A 23969-nucleotide genomic window follows, 5' to 3' on the forward strand; every position below is an offset into this window, starting at 1 on the left:
GCGAAAAAAAAGAATGTAGACATGTTGAGCTGACTGACACTTCTTGAAGAATTGAGCTGTCATTTTGAAAAGTTTATGGCTGTCCAGTGAAAGCAAAATTTGTGGTCGCTGGTTTCATTGGGCAGGGGTCTGAGCAGGTTTGAATGTATTACATTTATAGAATGTAAAGAAGTCTCAACAAGTATATTTCATTATATTGAAGTCCAGGCATGGAAAATAACAAACAGAACATTTCATTGAAGCGCCAGGTTGAATGAATAACCTGTGTCCTCTGATGTTTTGTCTTTGGCAGGCTTGTAGGAAGAAGAGTGTGTCTACAAACAAGTGGGAGCTTAATAAGATTCTTCACCATGTCATCAACAGAATGAAAGATAAGGTTTGTACACTGATGCAAAGAACTCCATGACTTCTTCTTGTAGAGCTTCTGTATTCAGTCATCTACCCATAGGCTACACTAGCTTTTTTTTTTATGTAAATATATCTCCTGTGAAGACATACTGAATAGTAATAGTCAGTGAGCATCAGTTACGTCAAAGTTGTAAACTGATGTTTCCTCCTGAACATATCTTTGAGATTTTTAATTTCATATTCTGTAATGATTAGTGTTGCATAGAAAAGAATAGAAAATATGGTATTATTTTATAGAAAAGACTGAAAATGTATGACTATGGGGGCCATAGGAAAGTACATATTTCTGCACACATGCGTGACTCTTGTCTGGGAGTCAGGCATGTCATACTGCCTGCATCCAGATCAGTGCCCTGTCACACATGATGACCAATTCTGCCTAAGCACTACACATGAATTGGTAGGTGGGACTACACAGAGCCCATCATGAGTACGGTGCAAACGATCACAGGTTCACGAATGACAGTGCATTCAAATTTTTTCCCCAAAAACAAAACTCTGTCTTGCATAGATATGCAAAGATATGAAGCAGAGCTTTGTTATATATTCATCAATCATATGTGAAGGTATTAGAACCAACAATTAAATTCTAATGACTCTTGTTACAGCATATTTTTCACATTTTTATCCATGGCTCACCTAAAATTTGTTGTACAAACAGGTGAGAGTAATCAAATTGGTGTTAAACTTTTGATCTCAATACAAAATATTTAGCTCCAAAATTTTTAGCTGTCAATACTACGGCCTTCATCAGTGGAAAAACCCTTCTTTGCCTTGATCATGTTACAGTCGATAGACAGGTCATATACTTTTGGAAGTTTGTAGCGCCCTCCGTCTTTGTTGAGAGAATAAGAGCTTTCTTTTTTTATCAGATTTGGTGTTTAAATTATTTCATTTCATGATTGCTGAGACGAGATATTGCAGTTGAGCTGCACCATGCTGGTAGTAATTTTGGAGAGCAAATGGTATATTTATGCAAATTTGTGTTTCTGTCACAAAGCTTTTGGTGAGTTAATTACTCTGTTGCCCGCACCTGTAAAAGGCCATAGGTATTGTGTTATGCAAAAAAGCCAATGAGAAGGCCTAGACATCCAAGTCTCTACTTTGGCCTAGTCACCTATTTGCTGTACTCTGAATATTACAGTAGAGATACAGTGGTTCCAATATGTGCTTCATTTCTTTTTAAATAGCTCATATGAATCAGACATTGTTTCATATTATTAATGATCATCACACTCAACGGAGTGTACACATTTCACAATTTCAACCAAAATTTACTGTGATGATGCTTCTCTTACCTTTGTATGCTGAATGTAGTCTCGAGACTTGACAAAGAAACTCAACCTGAATGAATTGCCAAACTACTACAACTTGGTCTATCACCATGTAGATCTTGCCACAATGATGCAGGTAAGGATTCTTAATTCTGCACTGTAAATACTGTTTATTGCATATCGGGTGAAGCCCCCTCAAGTGCCTGTATGCGATACATTTCCATACAGTATTGATATTATGAATGCTAATAATATCTGCATTGCCCCCACCAAAACCTATTTCTTAAACTGTCCCAGTATCAAAAATTTTCATTGAGTAATACAAGGTTACTTGTATACCTGTAGTTTGAAAATGGATGATGCGTCATCATTTTCATTTTTTTATTTATTTCTTAATCTTGTCTTGGCTGAAGTAGATGCTATTTTGGCTAATCCTGAAGTTCTCCTAAGCTGTTATCTGTCATATGGCCATGAGACATGTCTGAAGGTATTGTTACTGAATAGATAAGTGGTTGTATGTCACTTCCTAATTTCTTATATTACACTCACTTAATGAGATGATGGGAGACATATAAGTATCAGATGTGCTGGTGTTTGCTGAATGAAGAAAGTTAGATCAGTAATCCGCTTGCAGCAAATGGCAGACGTCCTGAATTAAATGACAAAAATCAAATTACCCTACTGCCGATAATGTCATTTAACCATTTGAAGATTTATGTTGCACCATATAACCATTTGGAAATATATCTTGCACAGAAATTGACTGAGAAGAAGTACCGTTCCGTTGAAGAGTTCCAGGGAGATGCAGAGGCCATGACCCATGTCGCAGCCATCTACTATGGGACTGACAGTGACAGGTTTAGACTGTGCATGTTGATTCTTGAAGACTGTCTGTATGATGTGAGTCAAAGTGTTCTGGATTATGTTCACAATAATGATATTGATAATTACAGTTTGCAACAACAACAAACCAGTGATAAACAGTCCGAATATTGCTCAGTATTTGACATTTCTTTTACTCTTGCATATCTCTGCCAGTTAATGATACTAAAGGCATTATATTTCTGAAATGATGGCAATAAGAAGGCAAAGGTTACTGCACTTTGGTTAAGATGGTTATTTTCCAACTAGTGTGCAAGTTCTTCAGGAATGTCTCATGGTAATATCATCTATAAGAAAATTAGACATGAATAATTATTAAGTTGCTTGAAATGACGGATGAAAGCTCGAAAGTCAAAGTCATACAAGTTAGGTCACCCAAATTAGAATGCTATTTTCTGGCCTTAGATTCCATAAGGTAAGTCCACATGGTGTCATGGCTTGAAGTAATTAGGAAAACATTTCTTTTGTGCAGAGAGGGTTAAATGTCAATCTTTTTTCAGTGACCAGAATCTGTGAGCTCAAAATGTTAATGAAGGGCCTGGTACACGTACAGCACATATTGCACGATTAGCAGGGGCATCCTAGTCGACTGCATGGCAGTTGAATTGCTCCAGATTTATTGCCTGTATCATGTGTTTCCACTTTCGTCTGCCAGAGTGCAACATCATATTTTCATAAGGTCGGCATGGTCTTCATGTGCCATTCACACAAACTGCTCAGGGCAAATTAATTGTGAGAGTTTCCACAAAAATCAAGCTGGACCGATGATCGCATGAGAATGTCTATCCTGAGATTTAGAATACTATTATTGCAAGCATCAGATTTAACCCTATTCTAACTGGGCTATTTGAGACCCAAGTTTTTACTGAGGGGGGTCAATTTGACCCCCCCCCCCCCCCCCCCTTCAGATCTCGGCCGCCGATCACGCGATCGCCGCAAAATTTTGCCTGAGGATAGAGCTAGATGTCAACTACAAGATTACATGGTCATACAATAGAAAAATATTGCCTTTCTATTTTTAATAAATTAATTATGCAAATGTATGCATGAAATCATATTTTCACCTATAACTCCATTAAAAAGACTGGAGGATTGCTAAATTTTTGTGTCAGAATTCCTCAAGACACATCAAACAATTTTTGTGTAAAAAAAAATAGCACAATCGAACTCAATTTCTTTTGTTTTTTATTGTTTTGTTAATTTCTTATGTATTTCATTGTTTTTTCGACCTTTTGTTTTCTATTGTTTTTTTGCCAAAATTTGTTGCAGGCACTTTTTCAGGCTTATCTACACTAGAATTGATTAATTTTAATGTTTAAAAGTTGAAATAATCTAATTTATATCAGTTTAACCAAAAAACACAATTTGCATTGGATTTGCACACGATATCATGAATTTGAGCTGTTTTTTGGTTGACATGCATATGCAAAACATTACGTAACTTCAAAACGGTGCACCCGGACCTCGCAAATTTGGTCTCAAAATATGCGGGAGACTTCAATGAAAAAAGTCTTGAAACGACGCGGCAAAATCTTTGCGCGTTGCGAAATAGTGGCGCGAAACGTCGAGGGGGGGTCAATTTGACCCCCCAGTTAGAATAGGGTTTAAAAATTGTTACTTTTGGGTGTTTGTGAGTGGGCCTACTGTTAGTTAGTTTACTGTCATGTTTGAATGAATCGAACAGAGGAGGATTAGCAGCTTGACACTGGCTGAATCCGTAGTGGGCACTTAAAAGTGCTATTCCACACCACATTCAAGTTGACTGCAATGACTAGTGTGAAGTCAGATGAACAGAGTGGAGGAAGTTTCAACAAAACTAGACTTGAAATAATAGATTCATGAAATTTTTAAAGGGGATGGCTAGTAACTGATCAGTGGAATCAGTGGGAATGCTTGGGGATGATTGTTCCAATCCTTGTGGGATTCATTTAAGAGTACATTATATACCTATTGTTGTGTGAAAATTATTTGCTTCAAAATGGTCTCATATTCAAGTAGTGTGCAGTTTAATGCTTCCAGGTTAGCATGCCTGTACAGTGACGGGGGTATCGTTAACATTGAACTGCACATTACTTGAATATGAGACCATTCTGAAGCAAATAATTTTCACACAACAAAAGATGTATAATGTACTCTTAACCCTATTCTAACTGGGGGGGGTCAAATTGACCCCCCCCCCCCTCGACATTTCGCGCCACGATTCCGCAACGCGCAAAGATTTTGCCGCGGCGTTTTGTGACTTTTTTCATTGAAGTTTCCCGCATATTTTGAGACCAAATTTGCGACGTCCGGGTACACCGTTCTGAAGTTACGCAATGTTTTGCATATGCATGTCAACCCCAAAACAGCTCAAATTCATGATTTTGTGTGCAAATCCAATGCAAATTGTGTTTTTTTGTTTAATTGATATGAATTAGATTATTTCAACTTTTAACCATTGAAATTAATCAATTCTAATGTAGATCAGCTTGGAAAAGTGCCTGCAACAAATTTTGGCAAAAAAACAATAGAAAACAAAAGGTCGAAAAAACAATAAAATACATAAGAAATTAACAAAACAATACAAAACAAAAGAAACTGACTTTGATTGCGCTATTTTTTATAAGAAAATTGTTCGATATGTCTTGAGGAACTCTGACACAAAAATTTAGCAATCCTTCAATCTTTTTAATGGAGTTATAGGTGAAAATATGATTTCATGCGTTAATTTGCATAATCAATTTATCAAAAAATATAAAATCAAATTTTTTTCTATTGTATGACCATATAATCTTGTAGTTGACATCCGGCTCTATGTACAGGCAAAATTTTGCGGCGATCGCGCGATCGGCGGCCGAGATCTGAAGGGGGGGTAAAAACTTGGTCTCAAATAGCCCAGTTAGAATAGGGTTAAATGAATCCCACAAGGATTGGAACAATCATCCCCCAGCATTCCCACTGATTCCCACTGATCAGTTACTAGCCTTCCCCTTTAAGTTTCACCAAATAGCGATTGGTCACAACCCCATTAAAGCAAATAAGCTGATGTCATGATGTCATCAAAATGCAACTCTCCCATTGGTTTATAAGAAATTGAATAAAAGAAAAAAAATCACCGTTTGGGGTTGATGATTTAGCAGCCTCGTCCCTTTACCCCCTAAATTAAAAAAAAAAAAAAAAAAAAAAAACCTTACAAAGTGTGTTTTACTCCCTTCTTATTATTGTGCATACAGAATACCAGAACTGTTCAACCCATGTATATTCCATCAGAAGAGAGACAGTCTAGGTCTTTTATTTCCACTGTTGCATTTGATCTTTGTCTTCTCGTATCTTGTTTGTAGCTCTCTGAGATTCGGTTGTGTAAAGACTGCTACATCATGTCCAATGACAGGACACAGCATGACTGGTTCTGCAAACCTTGTGTAAGTGTTTTCCGTTCTAATATATTGCCAGTTCGCGACATAAAGTGTAGATTCAGTATGTTGTTTTAAGCAGTACGTAAGGAAGGTGTCATGATGGTGTGCACCATATGTGTTTGAATGTTTAGTTGCTTGTTTTATAAATGGGAAATATTTGATGGGAAATGAATTACTCTGATGTCTGAATGATAAAGCAAATTGCATCCACAGTTCTTATTACTCTCTATGCCCTAAATATGATGTATTAGTTTCAAAAGCATTTTATTTTGGGGTTGCTATCCATCATCTGATCAAGTTTTTAACAAGATCTGTCCATTGTCTAAATGTCTTTACCACGATTGCTGAAAATGACTGGGTCATTGTAGTGAATATTGGTATGAGGTATGATGCATGTATGACATGATGTCACACAGGCATTACCCATGGCAAACTACTATGACCCAAAAAGATACACCTGGACTCCAGTGAATTTTGTGTAAATAAATCATAAATTTACTTTATTTTCCCAAGTCAAAGAAGAAAGAACAAAGACAGGTCATATCTATGAGGTTTGATAAATGATTACATTTATGACCAGAGGCATCTACTCAGCCCGTTTGCTTATGGGATACAAGGGTAGAAGATCAATTCCTGTCTCATAATACTGCATCTGTTTCATACTTGGACCCACACAAGATATTAACCCTAACCAGGCCGAGCTTTTTGGGGTATTCTGTGGCTGAGGGAGGGTTGATTCAAACCCCCCCCCCCCCAAGATCTCGGCCGTCGATTGCGCAATCACCATGAACATTGGCACATGCATTACCTGTGGCGTAATCTACCACATTACACGAAAAAAAAAAATGGAAATTTTCATTATATTAATCAATTATGTTAATATATGCATAAAATCATACATTTTGCTATAAATCAGAAAGTAGAGCTCCTAGAATCCTAATTTTTGTTGATAACATTCTTTGTAGCATTCCTAACAATGTACTCAAAAAAAAAATCTGGTATCAAACTTAATTTCTTAAGTATTTCATTGTTTTATGAATTTCTGATGTATTTCTCTGTTTTTCGACCTCTTGTTTTATCATTTTTTTTCGCAAAATTTATGACAGAACCTTTTTCAAGCATAATTATGCTAATATTGATTGATTTCAGCCTATGAAAGTGAAAATAATCATATCTTTATGAATAAGGTGAGAAAACTCCATTTGCGTAGACTTTACACACAAAATCACGTTTTTGAGTCATTTTCAGTCTGACAGGCATGTATAAAAGGTCATGCAGCGTCAAAAATGAAAAACAGATACGTTCGGCTCCGTACGATGCTAAAATAATTGTCAGATGATTCATTTCACTTTCGGAAGTGGGCAGCAATAACATTTGGCTCCGTACGATAATAAAATAAATGTTGGATGTTTGCTTTTAAATTTTGAATTGAATAACGGTAATATTCTGCTCCATATGATGCTGAAATAAATAACAGATTGTTGCTTTTACATTTGGAAATGATTAACGGTATCAATCGACTCAGATGCTAAGATAAATAGCAGATGTTTGCTTTCACGTTCGGAAATGAATAAGGATAACACTCAGTAACACTCGTAAGATGCTAAAATAAATGTCAGTTATTTGATTTTACATTTGTAAATGATTAACGGTAACATACGGCTCTTTACAATGCCAAAACAAATGTGGAATGTTTACAAATGTCTGCAAATGCTCCCACTTTATCATTTCAAATGTAAGTTTTGACCACCTAAATAGGCATCAACTTTTATAATAATCTATAAGCCTATTTGCTAAATCTTAGAACTCAGAATATTGGTAAGATGATTGAATTTTCTATTCATTTGTTTTAGACATGGGTACCTGTATCACTTCAGTAGTACTTAATATCTATGTTTCATTTTTTTAGTGGGACCAATTTAGTTTTTCTTATGTTTTTCTTGATTTTTTTTTTCGGGCCACCAGATTCTACTTTCAGGCCACCAAAAAATAAAAATCAATGATTTTGGTGGCCCGATCAGGCCACCAAAAATAAAAGTTAGTGTGAAGCCCTGCCTATACAATGATTTAGCTACTAGTCAATTGAAAGAATAACAATCATAGATTTGGAAGTTTGTTGCCTAAAGGTCAAAGGTCAAGTGAAAGTGCTAAATTTCACTTCTTTAAACTTATAAAATGGTCAAAAGTTGGGTACAAATCCTCAAATCCCCAAATACCTGCACTCTTAGACAGTATAGCTATTCATCATTTATAAACCTAGTTCAAGGATATTGAACACTCAATGTATTTGTGAAAAACCTTCATTTTAATATTTTGCCAGTTATGTGAAACTGTCATCACATATTATCAAGACATTGTGCTATAGGGATAGACGTATTCAGAGAACCATGCATTATGGCGGAGGCATACCAGTCGCCATAGCGACATTTCTAGTTGGACTAAGGTCGGAGGTCAAATACTTGTGTCACTTTCACATTTATAAGCAATCAAGTCAGAGTCAAAAGGGACCTGAGTTAGTGATCTTAGTAGAATCTTCATCAGAGGCAAAATGACAAACATGTAGGGAAAGCAATCACACATATGGACTACATATATATGGACTACACACAACAAACGGTCTGATGAAGGCTAGGGACCCAGAACATGAAATCGAAGGGGATCGGTTACAAGTAGAAGTCAAAGGCAGGGAACCAAACGGGTAAAGAAGGGGGATTAAAGCAAGGGGTGAACAGAAGAAAGGCAGAGGTGGGCCCGCGATGATCCCAAGGATCTTAGGGGGCAGCCTGTGAAGGATAAAGATGAGTAGGGTGGCAACATCAAACAAGATAAGAACAAGATAAGAACAAGACAAGGATAAAGAATAGGAATAGAGTGAAATAGCAACAACATGAATGAAGGATGGTGGGGGGGGGGGGGGGTGAACAAGCAGGGAGCCCAAAACCTGGTGTACAAAGATGTGACAAAAAATGAAAGTGAAAGCAAAACCAACAAATGCAAAGTACAAAATATATTAGTTTGTGTATTTATGTATAAAGAGCAATACAAACTAAATGTTAAGTGGATCAATATAAAAATCCCAAAAGGATATATATTATTGTGAAGATGTTGACCATCGCGGTGAATACTATAACGATTGGGGAACAAATTAATCTTTTCTCTCACGAAGAAAATCGTAGTAAAGTGTACAATGTTTTGCTCGCTGCTGCTGAGCTTCGTCAGGTACAATGGGACACGGTGGTGTGTGCACACAGGTTATAGCGTGTATGTGGATGTGGTAGTGGGCATTCCATTTCTCGGGCTTGGTCGGGCAGTGCACCATCCTGTGTCTGCTGTTTATTACGTTTATGCGGACCTAGTTGGCAGCACGCTGTCTCTCGCAGCAGGCCGGGTAGTGCGCCATCCTGTGACCGCTGTTTATAGCGTTTATGCGGACCTAGTTGGCAGCACGCCGTCTCCCGGGACGGGTCGGGCAGTGCGCTATCCTGTGTCTGCTGTTTATTGCGTTTATGCGGACCTAGTTGGCAGCACGCTGTCTTCCACAGCGGGCCGGGCAGTGCGCCATCCTGTGACCGCTGTTTATAGCGTTCATGCGGACCTAGTTGGCAGCACGCCATCTCCTGGGACGGGCCGGGTAGTGCGCCATCCTGCGTCTGTTGGTTGCCATCCCGGTTCAGCGGTTCTGATTTGTGCCCTGTGCGTTGGTGAATGCCAATGCAACGTATCCATGACTCACGTAACTCAATGCCAACATCTCTGTTTAGGTTGTCTTCACTGAGTCGTATATGGATGGCTTCCTTCACTCTCCTGGTGTACCACTGTCGTGCTGTGTCTATGCATTTCACGCCCGCCCAGTCCAGGTGGTGTTGGGCATTCCATGCATTTTCCACTACTGCAGATACCTCCATTTTTTTGGTGTTCTTCTAATCTTTCCCCAACAGGTCTGCCAGTCTCTCCGATATAACTCTTCCCACAGTCTCTGCAGGGGATTCGGTAGACTACTCCGTCTTTCCTGAAGGGTAGTACATAGTGGGTCTTTGGCTCGAGCCAGGTAATTCCTAATGGTGGTGTCGGCTTTGTCAACGACACGGATGTTGTGTTTCGCCAGCCGGCATCTGAGAATGGGAGCGATTGACTCCACATAGGGAAGGACAATCCTGGACTTGTACTCCTGCTTGTCCTGTTCATGTGGACTTCTTGCTAGTCGTGCCTTGTCGTTGGAACACCTCAAAATGCGAGACAAAAGATTTATTTGTTCCCCGATCGTATATATATATATATATATGTACATAAGATGTACATAAGATATATATATGTACATAAACGTATATACAAGTAAAAACACAAGTACAAGTTTGTGTGTGTGTATGTGAAAACGGGCTATGTAGGCCTACAGGTAAAAGTAACTCTGACAAGAGAAAGGAATAAACTGAATAAGAGGTGTACAATAGGTTAAATGCGGAGAGTAAGGAATGACGGAAAATGTATCAGTTAATCCTTCCTGGATGTTGAGGCCATGGGGTTGGATTGTGTGAAGTCGTCTCATCTAGAGCTGCTCTCTGCTGGTTCAGACTGTGTCTGGACGAGTGCACAAGGATTTGATGCCCTGGAGAATCATGTCAGTGATACGGTAATCAGGGAGATTGAAATGGTGGCAAACTGGAGTATCAAGCTTGGCTGTGTCAACAGTTGATCTGTGCCCATGGAAGCATCTCTAAGAGTAAACATGTGGTCTTGGTTTCCCCTACATACTGGATCTTACAAACTCTGCAAGTGATGAAATACTTGACATTAGTAGTGGTTCAAGTGATGTTGCCCTTGGTATGGTGAGACGGGGCAGTAGAGTTGCTGGTGAACGTGTCACCCTCGTGGATGCGTATATCACAAATAATACGCCCGCTGGCTTTGCATTTGAAGATGCCATGCTGTGTGGGAGAAGAATTGTCAGTGAGGAAGGGTACTTCAACACAAACGATGAGATGTTTGAGGTTGCAGGGGCATCAGTATGCAGTGATGGGAGTATTAGGAACAGCTTGTAGAAGACAATCAGAAGTGTGAAGAATATGGTGATTGTCATGAAGGATATTGTGGAGAGGAGGTAGATTAGGATGAAAGGTGGTCACAAGGGGTATTCTGTCAGTGCTGTCCTGTTTGTTAGTTTTCAGTTTGAAGACATCAGATCTTGGAAAGAACACACTTTCATAATGGCTTGTTAAAGGCAATACATACTTTATGGGAGTGGATCGATATAAAAGCAAAATCCAAACAACCATCCAAACAAAATCCAAACAACCATCAAATGCAAAGTACAAAACATATCAATGTGTATATAAAAAAAAGGCAGTACATACTACATTGGATTTCAGCATCTTTTTTTTTTCCCCCGTTTTTTTTTTTTTTTTTTCATTATTGCCACGTTTAATCAATCAAGTCCTCTGGTAATTTTCTTGCAGAAGTCATTTGTCATTGAATAGGCAACTCTATTCTGTATATCTTACATTGGAGAAAGATTAGATGGGACTGGGTAAATTCATTACATCTGCACAAAATAAGAAAGAGACAAAAATTGACTGATATGAGATGGAAATATGAACTTTAATCTTCAGAGCTATGTTGCCAGTTAAAGGATTTAACAATAAAAATGATTAAGAGGCTTTTAACAATTCTCCAAGTCCAAGTAAGTATTGTGATCTGACCAACAAAGAGATAAAAAGGAAAAGAATCTATTCTAGCTTGTGAAATACTAACAATGAATAGAAGGAAAAAATATGAGAAAGATACTGCACCAAAACATAGAAACATGAATTATGTGACTTGATTTAATAATTACGTCATGTTTGAAACATTCAGAAGAGTAAATATTCAATCAAAATTTGTAGAAGACAAACAATGACAAGAAATATGCTCCTGATCAATTTTTGTAAATACTGTACTTGTTGCTGTGCTTCAGTGAAAACGTAAACAATCACATGTGTCAGGGTGACTGAATCGAAAGAAGAAAGGTAGAGAGAGGTACATCGATGAGCATTGTAACTTCATTCTTGTCAGGTTGGAGATGTGATGATGTATTTAGGATCTTGCTAGTCATGTCATATCTTGATTGCCATACTTGATGAATGTCAAAGAGATGTAGTTTTGTGATAGTACCTGTATGAATTCATGGAAACATGGATTCAATGCTATTTTCTTACCCTCTGATGGCTCTTGCTGCACTCTCTCTCCCTATAGAATCCTCCCCATGAGCTGGTCTGGGCTCAGATGACAGGATTTGGTTACTGGCCAGCTAAAGTATTGCAGAAGAATCAAGATAAAGTTGATGTCAGGTTCTTTGGGTCCAGGCATCAAAGGTGAATATTGGGGGAAATGTTTTCCATGTAAAAGCATGTTCAGTATATCAAGTGTGTTAACAAGTGTTTGAATAAATGTCACCCAGATATTGACAGGGTTCTTTCAGTATTGTTTTTGTCATAATGTGATTGTTCACAAGCTCTTGTTCACTGGTGCATGACATACTAAAGCTGTCATACAGTATAAAGTGAGTCCACCATTCCTGGCAAGATGGTATAAGGGATATGTGACATGCTGTCATGTTCACATGCTGTGGTGAAAAAAAAGACACACACAGAGAAACGAGAACAAACAGGAAGAAGCAGCAATGGGCTGACAGAGCTAGTAGTGATAATTTGAAAATCACACTTAATTGCTTTTACTGATTGAGTATAAATCCCAGCCACTACTCGAAGTATTTCAAAAATTTGACTAGTAAACCAATTGCTATTCACTGGATGACTTGCACCCTCTGTTCATGTACTACTGAGTACATTTCCCCCTTTTCTTCAAGAGCATGGATAGAGAACGTGCATGTGGTAGATATCAACACAGACCGAAAGAATCTCCGTATAAAGATGACACAGGGATGGCGTTCAGCAGTTGATGAGATGCAAAAGTACCAGGATGCCTGCAAAGCTGTTAAACAGAAAGGGGGCACCAAGGAGGAGGGACCATCATCTGGTAGGAAACGAAAAACCAAGGACAAGACAGCTGAGAGACTGAATAAGAAGGCAAAGGGTGTGAGTTCTGGTGAGGGTGAGGAGAATGATGAGGAGGAGGAAGAGAACAGCATGGAGGAGACTGCAGACAGTGTAGAAGAAGGAGAGGACAAGGAGGATGACCAGAGTGAGGCCAGGCATGTCGTCAAACTCAGCTCGACTACAGACGCTGGACAGGTGAGCTTTCATCCTGATACCAGAACGCATTATACCACCATTTCTGTTCCTCCTTCCTTTTTTCTTCTTTTTTTTTTCTCTATATTCATTTATGAATGAATATTCAGATTGTAAGGTCAAGAGCCTTACCCAGTGCAAATTTGTCAACATATCAACCCATTTACAGAAGCATCCACAATCTCTCATGTTGTTTTGAAATATGAGGCTCACTTTCTCTGAGGTAGGTGTACCATTACACTCAAATTATTTGACATTTTTCCTGTAGCTGGTCAACAATGTGGTGCTTAAACTGAGATATCAGTATTTACAGTACTTACCCAATAATCAAGAACCACATTAGTGGGAACAAGATTGAAGGTAACAGAATATGTACGTGTTTATTTCACCACATATCAGAACCTCCTCTCACTTTATTGGGGCATATTTCAGCAGGAACACTTCCATTGGTCCTCATGCATATCTAAATATGATTAGTAGATTCCAAAAAATAGTCATCATAAAATCTTTTCTTTTCCAGAATGGTTACTTTCTAACCGATACTTCTCTTCACATAGCAGTCATAGCATTTGCCATTAGGGAGAAAGACGTAGTTAGTGGGACTACATAACATGGTGACATTGTGCTAGCAATCATATCTATGTGCTTCTGTCCACATGCAGTGTGTGCATGTATGTGCATATGTGAGAGGATGGTCAACTCCTGAGGACGAACAGTCAACTGTCCAAAACGTTGAGTCCTTCTCCTTGCTCTTCTATCCTTCTCCGGTTCACAGTCCTTTTCAGGACTACACGCATTCCAGAAAGAATACTCTCACTCAATTTCGTGCCTCTTATCCTACCTGCTTTTTCCTCCTGTCATTCAAACAGTCCTTTTAAGGACTCACACATGGTGAACCGAAAACCGAGCATATGCTATGTACACCACCATGCAAGGACCTTCCTTCAAAAATGTATCACTTGGTGTCATAGCGCTTGCAAACGTGTTGCAAGGGATATGAATTTCGGCAATAACTGTGCACATTTTAGTGTAATGCCCACGTATTAGGTTTCATGTGGAGTGGTTTGTACAGTTCAATAAGGATCGATTTGACTGTGGGGCCACATGCAAGTGTATGTTGCTCATGTCTTAACAGTAGATCTGTATGATGTTAAAAAACTGAGCGAATTGATCAAGACATTACTTTAGATTTAAATTTTATGCATGCTTCGTTAGCACTTTGTTCCTGGCGGCCACAGAAATCACATTTCAGACCTCTCTGGGCAAAATGGGATGGATGTGAGACAACAATGGACACAAACGTGTTCCAAAGCCACCTGCTGTTCACATTTTATCTGTAGAAAGCCTTGGCAGCACATGAAAAACATGTCAGACTTTAATCAGAATGTGAGGAACCCCATCAGAATATGACAGGTCAAGAGCAAACATACTAGCATCTGCAGTAGACAATGAGCCAAACCATTACAGCACACCTTTGAGCCCCCTGGACTCTGCACCCCCGTTGTCATATGGATGGTCCATCACAGATACAGTGATACACCATGATAAATCTTAGCCAGACCTAACCAAACTTGAGAGCTGAGGAAAAAATAGCCAAAATTCCCCATGATGCACCATGTTTTGGTCAATGCCATGTTTTGGAGCTGCCATAGCTGCTGAGAACATGATATATATGAATCATAAGGAAGATATTGTAACAGGTGTTAGTATAGGAAACAAGTAGTGAGAAGATGTGAGATCTGTGAGAAACACATTCAGGAGCCTATTATTAAAATGAAAAATATAATATTTTGCATGTTCAACATGACTATACGTAGGTCCTCATTTTGAGGGCTACTCTCTACTTACATAGTATACATGTATGCATGTGATGATACCAGTTGAAGTATGTTAGAATCACAGTATGTTATCTTCCATTGCATGCATTGTGACCATTGTCTGTATAAGTGGTTATTTTCGTGAGGGTTTAATTTTCGCAAATTTCGCAAATCACTGTCGGACCACGAATTCAACAACACGCGAAAATGTCGCCATGTGCTACAGGCTACCAGTGCACTTGCAAACCTCGGTGTCAATTCGCAAAAGCAACATCTTGCGAAAATGTCCGTGATTAGCTCATTCTGGAAAATATCTGTGAGCGAAAATAACAGCTTATACAGTATATTAACCAGGATAACGATGGAAGGAATGGAATTATCCAGCAATTCCATTGCACATTGTATTACCAGGTATTTTGCTTGTATCTTCCCTAATACGGTTGTTTTCTGTATGTATGTTTAATCACACATTTACAATGCATACAAAAGCTACTTCAGTCACAGAGGTTTCCTTCTAGTGCCATATCTGTATTCTCTTTCCATAAGGAGAATTTCAGTTTTCAGAAAGCTTCTACATCCTTCATGTAGAAATTTTGCTTTCTGTGGTTGTCACGTGCAGTTAATCTTACTCTGACTTTCTTCCATTTTGCTTGTAATGTACCAAGGACCACAGTGTGAGCACCAGTCAAACATCCCCTGAGGGTGTAGATGAACCACAGGTCAAGAAACAGAAGCTGGAGACGCCTGCTACAACGGTCAGTCCACTCTCTGTTCTGACTTTTGTCTGTACCATAGTCAATATCATCATGTGATAATCATGAAGTCCACAAGAGGCTTTCTGTATTATATCTTGAGGATTGTTATTTGTGCAACAAGGTGTTCACACCTCATTGTACCTCAGAGAAGACTAAGCCTTTTATATATGGGTGAGTGTGAGTCATCTTCTCTCCTCTCTGAATCTGAACTGTAAAATTATTTGTATATTTTGGTTATTTGTATATTCATATTTGTTCTAGTTCTAGGCTGTTTAAAAATACCATAATTACAGAGTTTGTGAGAGAGTGGCTGTCTGTTGATATGGGACTCTCACAAAGTGACTCATTACACCAGACTCTTGGTATTAAAGGGAAAAGTCCTCCCTAAAAATAAGTTTGTTGAATAGAACCAAGGGGGGGGGGGGAATGAGAGGAACAGGACAATTGACTAATGAGGCAAAGGAAATCTCAAGCTGCAAATAATCCTGAACTAAGGATGGTATGGGGCTCAGAAGAGCCTGTGAGAAAGCCAAATATGGGCTAGAATCCTTCTGTACAGATTTCTTTCTGTCATTTAAAACCTTTCTCTGCTTGTACAGCAACATGTCTTTCAGTGGTAACCATTTACATCTTCACTTATCTACATAGGGGCTAGAGTACAAACCTGAAAGTGAAACGAATGTGCAGGGGTAGGAAACACGTGAATATAAGTCCAGTTGATAACTCCATGTCGGGTCAATGTCATAGACAGTTGCTTTAATAACACTGACAACATTTGACGCTTTGAAACAAAGACTGAGAGAAAACAAGGACACGTGAGCGTTAAGCAGAAAAGAAGGTTAGACTGTCTACCCTTCCAAAGACAGTAAGATTTCACATTTTAAGATGATTCATAGAAAGATGCGTAGTGAGATGGACAGATGTGATGGGAAATGTGTCATGCTCTTGAGAATGTTGCCAGAGTGTGATGAATGTGGTGAATCCATCATTCTGTGATTACTGAGTTAACCCTCAGAAAACATGTATGTTATCCTGAATGTACAGATGCAGTCAGAAGCTCCAGCTGAATTGAAAGAAGAGGAGATGGATGATGCAGAGCCCCAAGAAAACACACCATCCCCAGCTGTTGATGAGGGAGAGTGTGATGACAAGAACACAGTCAGCGACGAGGACACAGCTGTCTCAGAGCTCAGGGCTAAGCTGGAAGCTGATTTCAAAAAGAAATTAGACAGGGCAGTCAGGGAGGCGGTTGAAAAGGTAAGAACAGGAAATGGACATTAGATATGAGGTTTTGTTCTTTAGTATTTGATATGAAGATACTTCATTGATTGTGTCCAGTGGCATGTCAAATAAGGCTCATTTAAAAATTATTCACTATCTGATTTGTGGAGACTTAGACAATACCCCAAGGGAAACTACATACTTGAGTATGATTATGCAAACGCATATTGGAGGTTTGCTTACATGTACTACAGTGCATGCTCTGCTTGAGGAGCTGTGCAGCAGGAAGCTTCAGTAAACTCTTCTAAGCTTATTATTATTATTTTCTCTTTTTTTTTTAGCAATCATTATTGGGCAATTTTCAGCATGTGTGTATGGGTCGAAATGAGCTGCTTGGTTGAGGCCTGCACTCACCGAGTGCTTTTCTAGTTTGCTTTCTATTTTCATGCAGAAGGTAACTAAAGTACTGTACATATTAGCTGCTGTTAGTAAACTTCAACAACATTTGGAGAGGCAAATAATTTCACAATTGCTTCTCACACTACTAATACGACAATAGTTTCTGCTTGAATCTTATTTGCTTGCTGCATATAGTCATATAAAACATACATGCAACTCTTTAAAATAACAAGAAACATAACTATTAATCTACTTGACAAATCTCAGACTAACTGAACAACTTGTCATAACCTGTATATACTAAAGGACCTTGATTCTAGAGAAGAGCATGACACGGGTCCCCACAATTAAAGTCTAGATATTAGCGCAATGTAAAAGGATGCTTGTACAAGTAAATGTGTCTGTCATGATATGTATTTCTTTCAGGCCAAGTTAGAATGGCAGGCTGAAAAAGAGAAGCTGCTGAAAGAAGCCAAGGAGAAGCTTGCTGCTGAGGTACAGAGGGCCAAAAATGAGACAGACCAGAAATGCAAGAAAGACTACAGTGAGCAAATTCAGAAGCTGACTGATGAGATTTCACAGACAAAGAAGAAACAATGGGTAAGCACAGTATAAGCGATGGCATCATTGCACTGCTTTTTAGTTAGAGCTACAAGTGAACAGCACTTGATGAAGCTTCTGAAGTAGTACAATTGGAATGGTTATGATGTGTTTAGAAACATGAGAGATGAGCAGACATTCATGCTGACATGTATGGTTAGTGAAAGCAAATAATTTTGGGCAAGGTCAGTGTGGACATGAAATGTCAGTTTGAATGGTCGTTGACCTTGAAGTTCAGCAAAAGAAAAACTGTTCAATGATTGCACCTTTGGCACAAGTCCTGAATGGATGGTGTTGATGGTCACTGTGCGTTGACTTATAGTGGTAGATGGTTACACCAAACAAAGGTGAATTCATGTAGCAGATAGATTGCATACTTCAGTTCTATACTCTGATGAAGAGAACCATTTGACATGAACGAGAATGTTTACAAACTTGGTTAGATATATTTATGTACTTTTTCCTCTTTCTTAGTGTATCAACTGTGAGAAGGAGGCCATGTACCACTGCTGCTGGAATACATCCTACTGCAGTATCAGCTGTCAACAGGTCCACTGGCACCAAGAGCACAAGAGACTCTGTAGACGGAAGCGATAAACCTGGTTGGCAAACTTGGAAACTCTAGACACTCCTAGACTGAGAGTGGTTTACCACAAGAAGTCAAGTCCAGATACAAGCGTTTGGAAGCCAGACAACTAGGATGCCAAGCTGTACTGTCAGGCTTCCTGGGAGTGGGAGCACTATGAATATGACTCGTGGCAAATATGTGCCATAGGAAAGCTGCCATCGGTATGAAGAAGTGATGGTAGTCTTTGGCAAATTACAGTGAATGAGATTCATAATTTCCCCTTTGAAACAGGACTGCTTCAGAGCTTGATTTTCACTCCAGCAAAGTTGAAATCATCGCTGCAATATACAATGTGTTTGTTTATATATGTGAAGAGCTGATACACGAGTTGGAATACCACAAGGCACAACTAGTCTTACTGGAATGCCAGTCTTGTCCCACTTTAATTGATAGAGTTTGATCAGCAGTTTGTTTCTCTGTTAAAAGTATTTTTCTTTTGTTTTCAGTTATATTTTAATCTTGTTCAACAGATGACCCCAGGAAATATGTGCCAAAATTTACAATATGAGTAAAGTTTTATGGAGAGGTACATGTATAGAGCTCCAGAAAAAGTAACAATGTGAATGCATTTTTATTGTAGTGGAATGAAAGGCCTGTACATAATGTAAAATATGAACGTGATAAAGGTTATCTCTTTTTTTAAATACACAAGTGCATAGCATAAGCAGGTTCATTTCAAACAAGAATATTCCCTGAACACTGCAGAAATGAGAAATCGCCTTGAAATACATGTGTGTGGATGACACCATGCATTCTGGGCTTCTCTCTACCTGTTGTAATGACATAATATGGCAACATATGAATGCTACGTATGTTAAGTGTAAGGGTTTAATGATGAAGCCCTTGGCACATATAGTGTGAGAGGAAATGCTACAAGTTACTAAAGATAAGTGCTACAGTAGAATTTGCTTCTTATTATGACCAATGCATGTTGATCCAGTGGAATTATGATGACAATTTACCAGTCCATTATTTGCGAGTATGTGGTCAATAATTCTGAAATCAAGCGCACAAATGAAATAAGTATTTTCCCTCATTCAAACATGCAAATCTTGTCTTTCTTTGTCAGTATTTCCCAGTAACTATAAATTTCAATTGTGACCGTGCATCACAAAAGGAACAAAAAGTCGCACCCCTTGATTTTATGTGAGGACTCAAAAAAGGTGAAATGGGTCAACTAAGTCAATCTTGAGTTCTTCATATTTTCTGAAAGAGCTATCTTTCTTCTACAACATTCTTTAGTTTGGGATCATAACATGAATGGGAAAGTGTGTTTTCACCAGTTTTTCTACAACCCTTTTGTAGGGGAGAGTAGAATGATCAGGTATGTTTCAATTGCCCCTTTTTATTTCATGAAATTCTTTGCATACTCTTCACTTTCAAGTCTAATAACTTTTGAAAGGATAATGCTACTGCTTTGAAAGTTGGCATTAATCATGGACAGAATGTGTTAATAGAACATGCCCAATTTCAGCATTATCTGATAATCCCTTCATTGTTGTTGCTCCAGTGGTTTACATCCTGTGTTTTGTCTCTTTCATCACACAGCCAGCACAACTTGGTAAAGATTAAGCACTTGAATAGACCCTGTACTTCAGAGCCTCTTTCCTCAGTTCACACTTTTCCAGAGTGTGTGCTTTCTATCCAGTATATAGATAGGTTAGGGGAGTCCATATCAATTGAGTTATATATCATTCTAAAGCTTAGAGTCTGCTCTTTCAGAATCTGCCCTGAACTAAAAATCCATGTCTGGCGACTTTTTGTTGGTTTTGTGATGCAGGGTCACAATTAATATTGCTTCAGTGACCACAGAGTGGGATATTTTGTGAGTGATCTTGGAATGATAAATCTGTTTTAGCTTAATACAAGTCAGGTAATTTTTGTTATCTGTTCACATGTTAGGTGCCATGGTAACAATGAGATGTGCATACTTAGAGCTGGCAGTACTGCATTGTCTGCTTTTAGCTTGTATCATTCTGGTGAAGTAATCCTTGATTTTAGCTTGGACATTCTGTTCTCTATGTTCGTGCTGCATTATATCCCCACTCATACATCCAATCCATTACTTTGTCCACCAGTACCTTGACATAGAATGTGCAGGGAGGGGCTCACGATGACATCATCCAGGACTTTGTCTGGACTTAATGGATGACATGATTGTCGTTGCCCTTGTGCCCTCTCTCTGACCAGTCATGTCAGTATGACTGATGTACTTTTAACCTAGTCAGATTTTCACCAAACTTGCTGGCCTGATACCCCACGGGTAATAAGCACAAACACTTTGAGGAATAGAGAGTCTTTCCTGTGCGGTTGACAAGTGTTGTGTACTTCTCACTTTTGTCCCATGGCACTGACGAGCACTGTATGCCAGTCTTTGTTTTACTTCACACTTTGACCTTTGCAAGCAAAGGTTTTATTGGGTATCATTATGCAGAATAGGCCTGATTTATCCTCTAAACATGACCTCCTCGTTGACACTTGTTTGCCTGTGATTTTAGGACCATCAAATGGCTATTAAAGCTTGTTCTTTGTGTGTTTGGCTGAGTTCTATGTTTTTGTTTTTGTTTTTGTTTTTTTTTCCTTTGTTTTTAATGGGTTTGCAACACTGCTTGAATTTTTCTTTTAGCAGCTAAATCTTGTCATGTTTCTCTAAACCAAACTGAAACATCTTGGCATGCCCCCTTATCAGCCTTTTCCACCATATGGCACAGTTCTCCAATTTCCTCGGCTCTTGTGCCAGCTCCGTAACTATTTTATTCAATTATTTGTGAATCTGTTATTCCCACAGAATGACAGGGATGCAAAATTAGGCTGCATCTACTTTCGCTTTCTCTCTCTCGTCTCTCTGTCTCTGATTTAGCCAAAATGTTGACATCATTTTTGTAGCATTCAAAACATTCCTTCAAACCATTGTCATGTTTGTGCAGTTATTAACAGACAGGACTGGTCAGATATAATGATCATCCGGCTGACACTCCAGGTGTATCTGTTGCTGTCAGTTGATGTTTGATTTTTAATTGGCCAAGCCTATGGGTCAAATGCCACCTGCAAAGTGAATTCTGGAAACAACTTGTAGGAGATGAAAAGGTTCATTATTTCATTAAATTGACTTTATTGATGCAGTAATATCAGACAATTGATCTTTTCAGGGGCAAAATCTGTTTACTTTCAGTGAACAGTTGATGTTTGAATTTGGATGTTTCATTCTTTTGTTCACAAAACTTACAACATAGAATTTGTATGTGGATGTAAAAAGCAGGGATCCGAGATTATTATACTTAAAATTTACAAAATGTGCAGCTAGGAAGTATGTGCATGTAATTTTTCTTTCATTAAAGTATTTTTGGCAGTGTATGAGAGGATATATAATGTGTGAAAATCAGATGATAAGAATCATAATTTCTAACATGGAAAATGATGTTTGTTTGTTTGCAAAGATATGCTCATTTTGAAAAATTCCTTGCACAATTCACATGAATTGCATTTTTCATCAGTGTAATTTACACTGCATGCTGTTCATTGGGCATCAGGTAGAGCTATGTAGTAAAGGGCAACTCAGTCTAGAGTTCAGATTTATGAGAAGCCACCTGAACAAGGGATTTTGGCTCAGTCTATTTCATTGCATGTTCATCTTGTAAGTGACATGCTGGTAAGAGACTTTATTAGCTCACCTGAGCCAAAGGCTCAAGTGAGCTATTGCGATCTTCGTCCGGCGTCCGGCGTGTGTCGTGCGTCGTGCGTTGTGCGTAAACTTTTTACATTTTCATCTTCTTGAAGACCCCTCGACCGATTTTCACCAAACTTGGCAGGTAGCATCTCTAGGGGGATAAGATCTCAATTTGTTCAAATGGGCACCATGCCCCACCTGCCCCCCCCCCCCCCAAAGGGGCCCAAACCCCCCAAAATTAAGGAATCTTAAAAAAAAAAAATCTTCTTCTATAGAACCAGAAGTGATAGAGCTAAGTTAATACAATGAGTCAGTATATTGATGACTGATGTTTGAAGTTTGTTCATGGCAGAATCAGGGGTGCCCCCCCCCCCCTTGGGACCCAAGGGAGTGGGGTGTGATGGGTCCAAATGGTGATGTAAATTGTACATGTTCATAATTGTTGAAAACCCCTTGATGAATATTCACCAAACTTGACAGTTAACATGCCAGGGGGTTAAGATCTCCATTTATTCAATAGGGCACCATGCTCTCCTTTGGGGCCCCTAGGGGGCCCAATTCCCCCCCCCCCCCCACATTAAATATTTACAATTCTTCTCTAGAACCAGTAGTGATAAAGCAAAGTTACTGTGCGTTTGTACATTGATGCAGAGGCGGATCCAGGAATTTCGTAAAGAGGGGGCGTGTTTACAAAAATAAAGGGAGGGCGCACGCACCCCTCCCCCATTTTTTTCTTTTTATTTCTTTTGTTTCAACAAAAAATAAAGGGGGGGCGTGCGCCGTTTGTGGTCCTCCCTGGATCCGCCCCTGTTGATGTGTGTAGTTCCAAGTTTGTTCATTGCAGATCTGAATAGGCACCATGCCTTCCTTTGAGGCCCCAGGGGGCCCATTCTCTAGAATCAGAAGTGATAGGGCTTTAAGTATTTTATTTTTCAAACTGCATAGTCCAACATTCTATAAAGTACAGTGTACTTGGCAGGTATTTTACCAGTGTGTTGGAATATGCAAATGGACACCATGCCCCCAGCTCTCAAAGCTACCCCCCACCACAAATTTACAATGTCTCAGGTAAGAGTCTATAAGAATGCATGGAAGGTGAACTTGCGATACTCAGGTGAACGCAAGACCCCCGGGTCTCTTGTTTCTGATACATCCAAGTGCTTTCTAAAGGGAAATATTTTAAAAAACAAAAATACACCAGGAACTGCAATGTCATGTAAAGATGAGCTAATGGTAGCCCTCATGCCAACATGACAGTTACCTTAACTGTCAATGACCCACACTTTGTGTTACTTTTTACTCACAGAACATACAGTACACAAGTGCTGGCATGTGTCAATGCAGTGTGTGTCATCTGTGTAGTTCATTTTGCATCAACTGTGGCTATCACTGATTGCATGCTGAACTGTCTGAATTTGTGTAGGATGGCATTCACATGCATTGATAGTGTTGTGGGACCCCATATAAGCAGACAAATCTCTTCACATATTTGCTATTCCTCTTCCCCCTAGAGAAATCGTGTCTTGTAATGCAGTTCACATTTATTGCATTGATTGAATACCATGACATCTTCCTTGATGAGCTTGCAATTCAATGTGTCCTGTTTTACTGTCATATCCTCACCAGTACTTCTAAACTTGATATATTCTGGATATATGTAGAGTATGAAAGGGTAATATGGGAAATTTGTGATTTCATAGATA

At 38.9% G+C, this 23969-nt stretch overlaps 1 protein-coding gene across 1 annotated transcript in view; it reads left to right on the plus strand.

The window, feature by feature from the left end:
* Positions 1 to 18874, plus strand: part of LOC140243378 (zinc finger MYND domain-containing protein 11-like) — a 28990-nt gene extending 10116 nt beyond the window's left edge. Inside the window, exons 4-13 of the mRNA XM_072323056.1 lie at positions 293 to 376; positions 1726 to 1818; positions 2439 to 2582; positions 5885 to 5965; positions 12185 to 12303; positions 12798 to 13182; positions 15662 to 15751; positions 16796 to 17008; positions 17798 to 17971; positions 18446 to 18874. Of these exons, the coding sequence (XP_072179157.1) occupies positions 293 to 376; positions 1726 to 1818; positions 2439 to 2582; positions 5885 to 5965; positions 12185 to 12303; positions 12798 to 13182; positions 15662 to 15751; positions 16796 to 17008; positions 17798 to 17971; positions 18446 to 18568 (1506 nt within the window). The 3' untranslated portion in view covers positions 18569 to 18874. The remainder of the gene's footprint in view (positions 1 to 292; positions 377 to 1725; positions 1819 to 2438; positions 2583 to 5884; positions 5966 to 12184; positions 12304 to 12797; positions 13183 to 15661; positions 15752 to 16795; positions 17009 to 17797; positions 17972 to 18445) is intronic.
* The last annotated feature ends 5095 nt before the right edge of the window (positions 18875 to 23969 follow it).

Source organism: Diadema setosum, chromosome 20 (genome assembly GCF_964275005.1).
Source record: "Diadema setosum chromosome 20, eeDiaSeto1, whole genome shotgun sequence".
Classification (NCBI taxonomy): domain Eukaryota; kingdom Metazoa; phylum Echinodermata; class Echinoidea; order Diadematoida; family Diadematidae; genus Diadema; species Diadema setosum.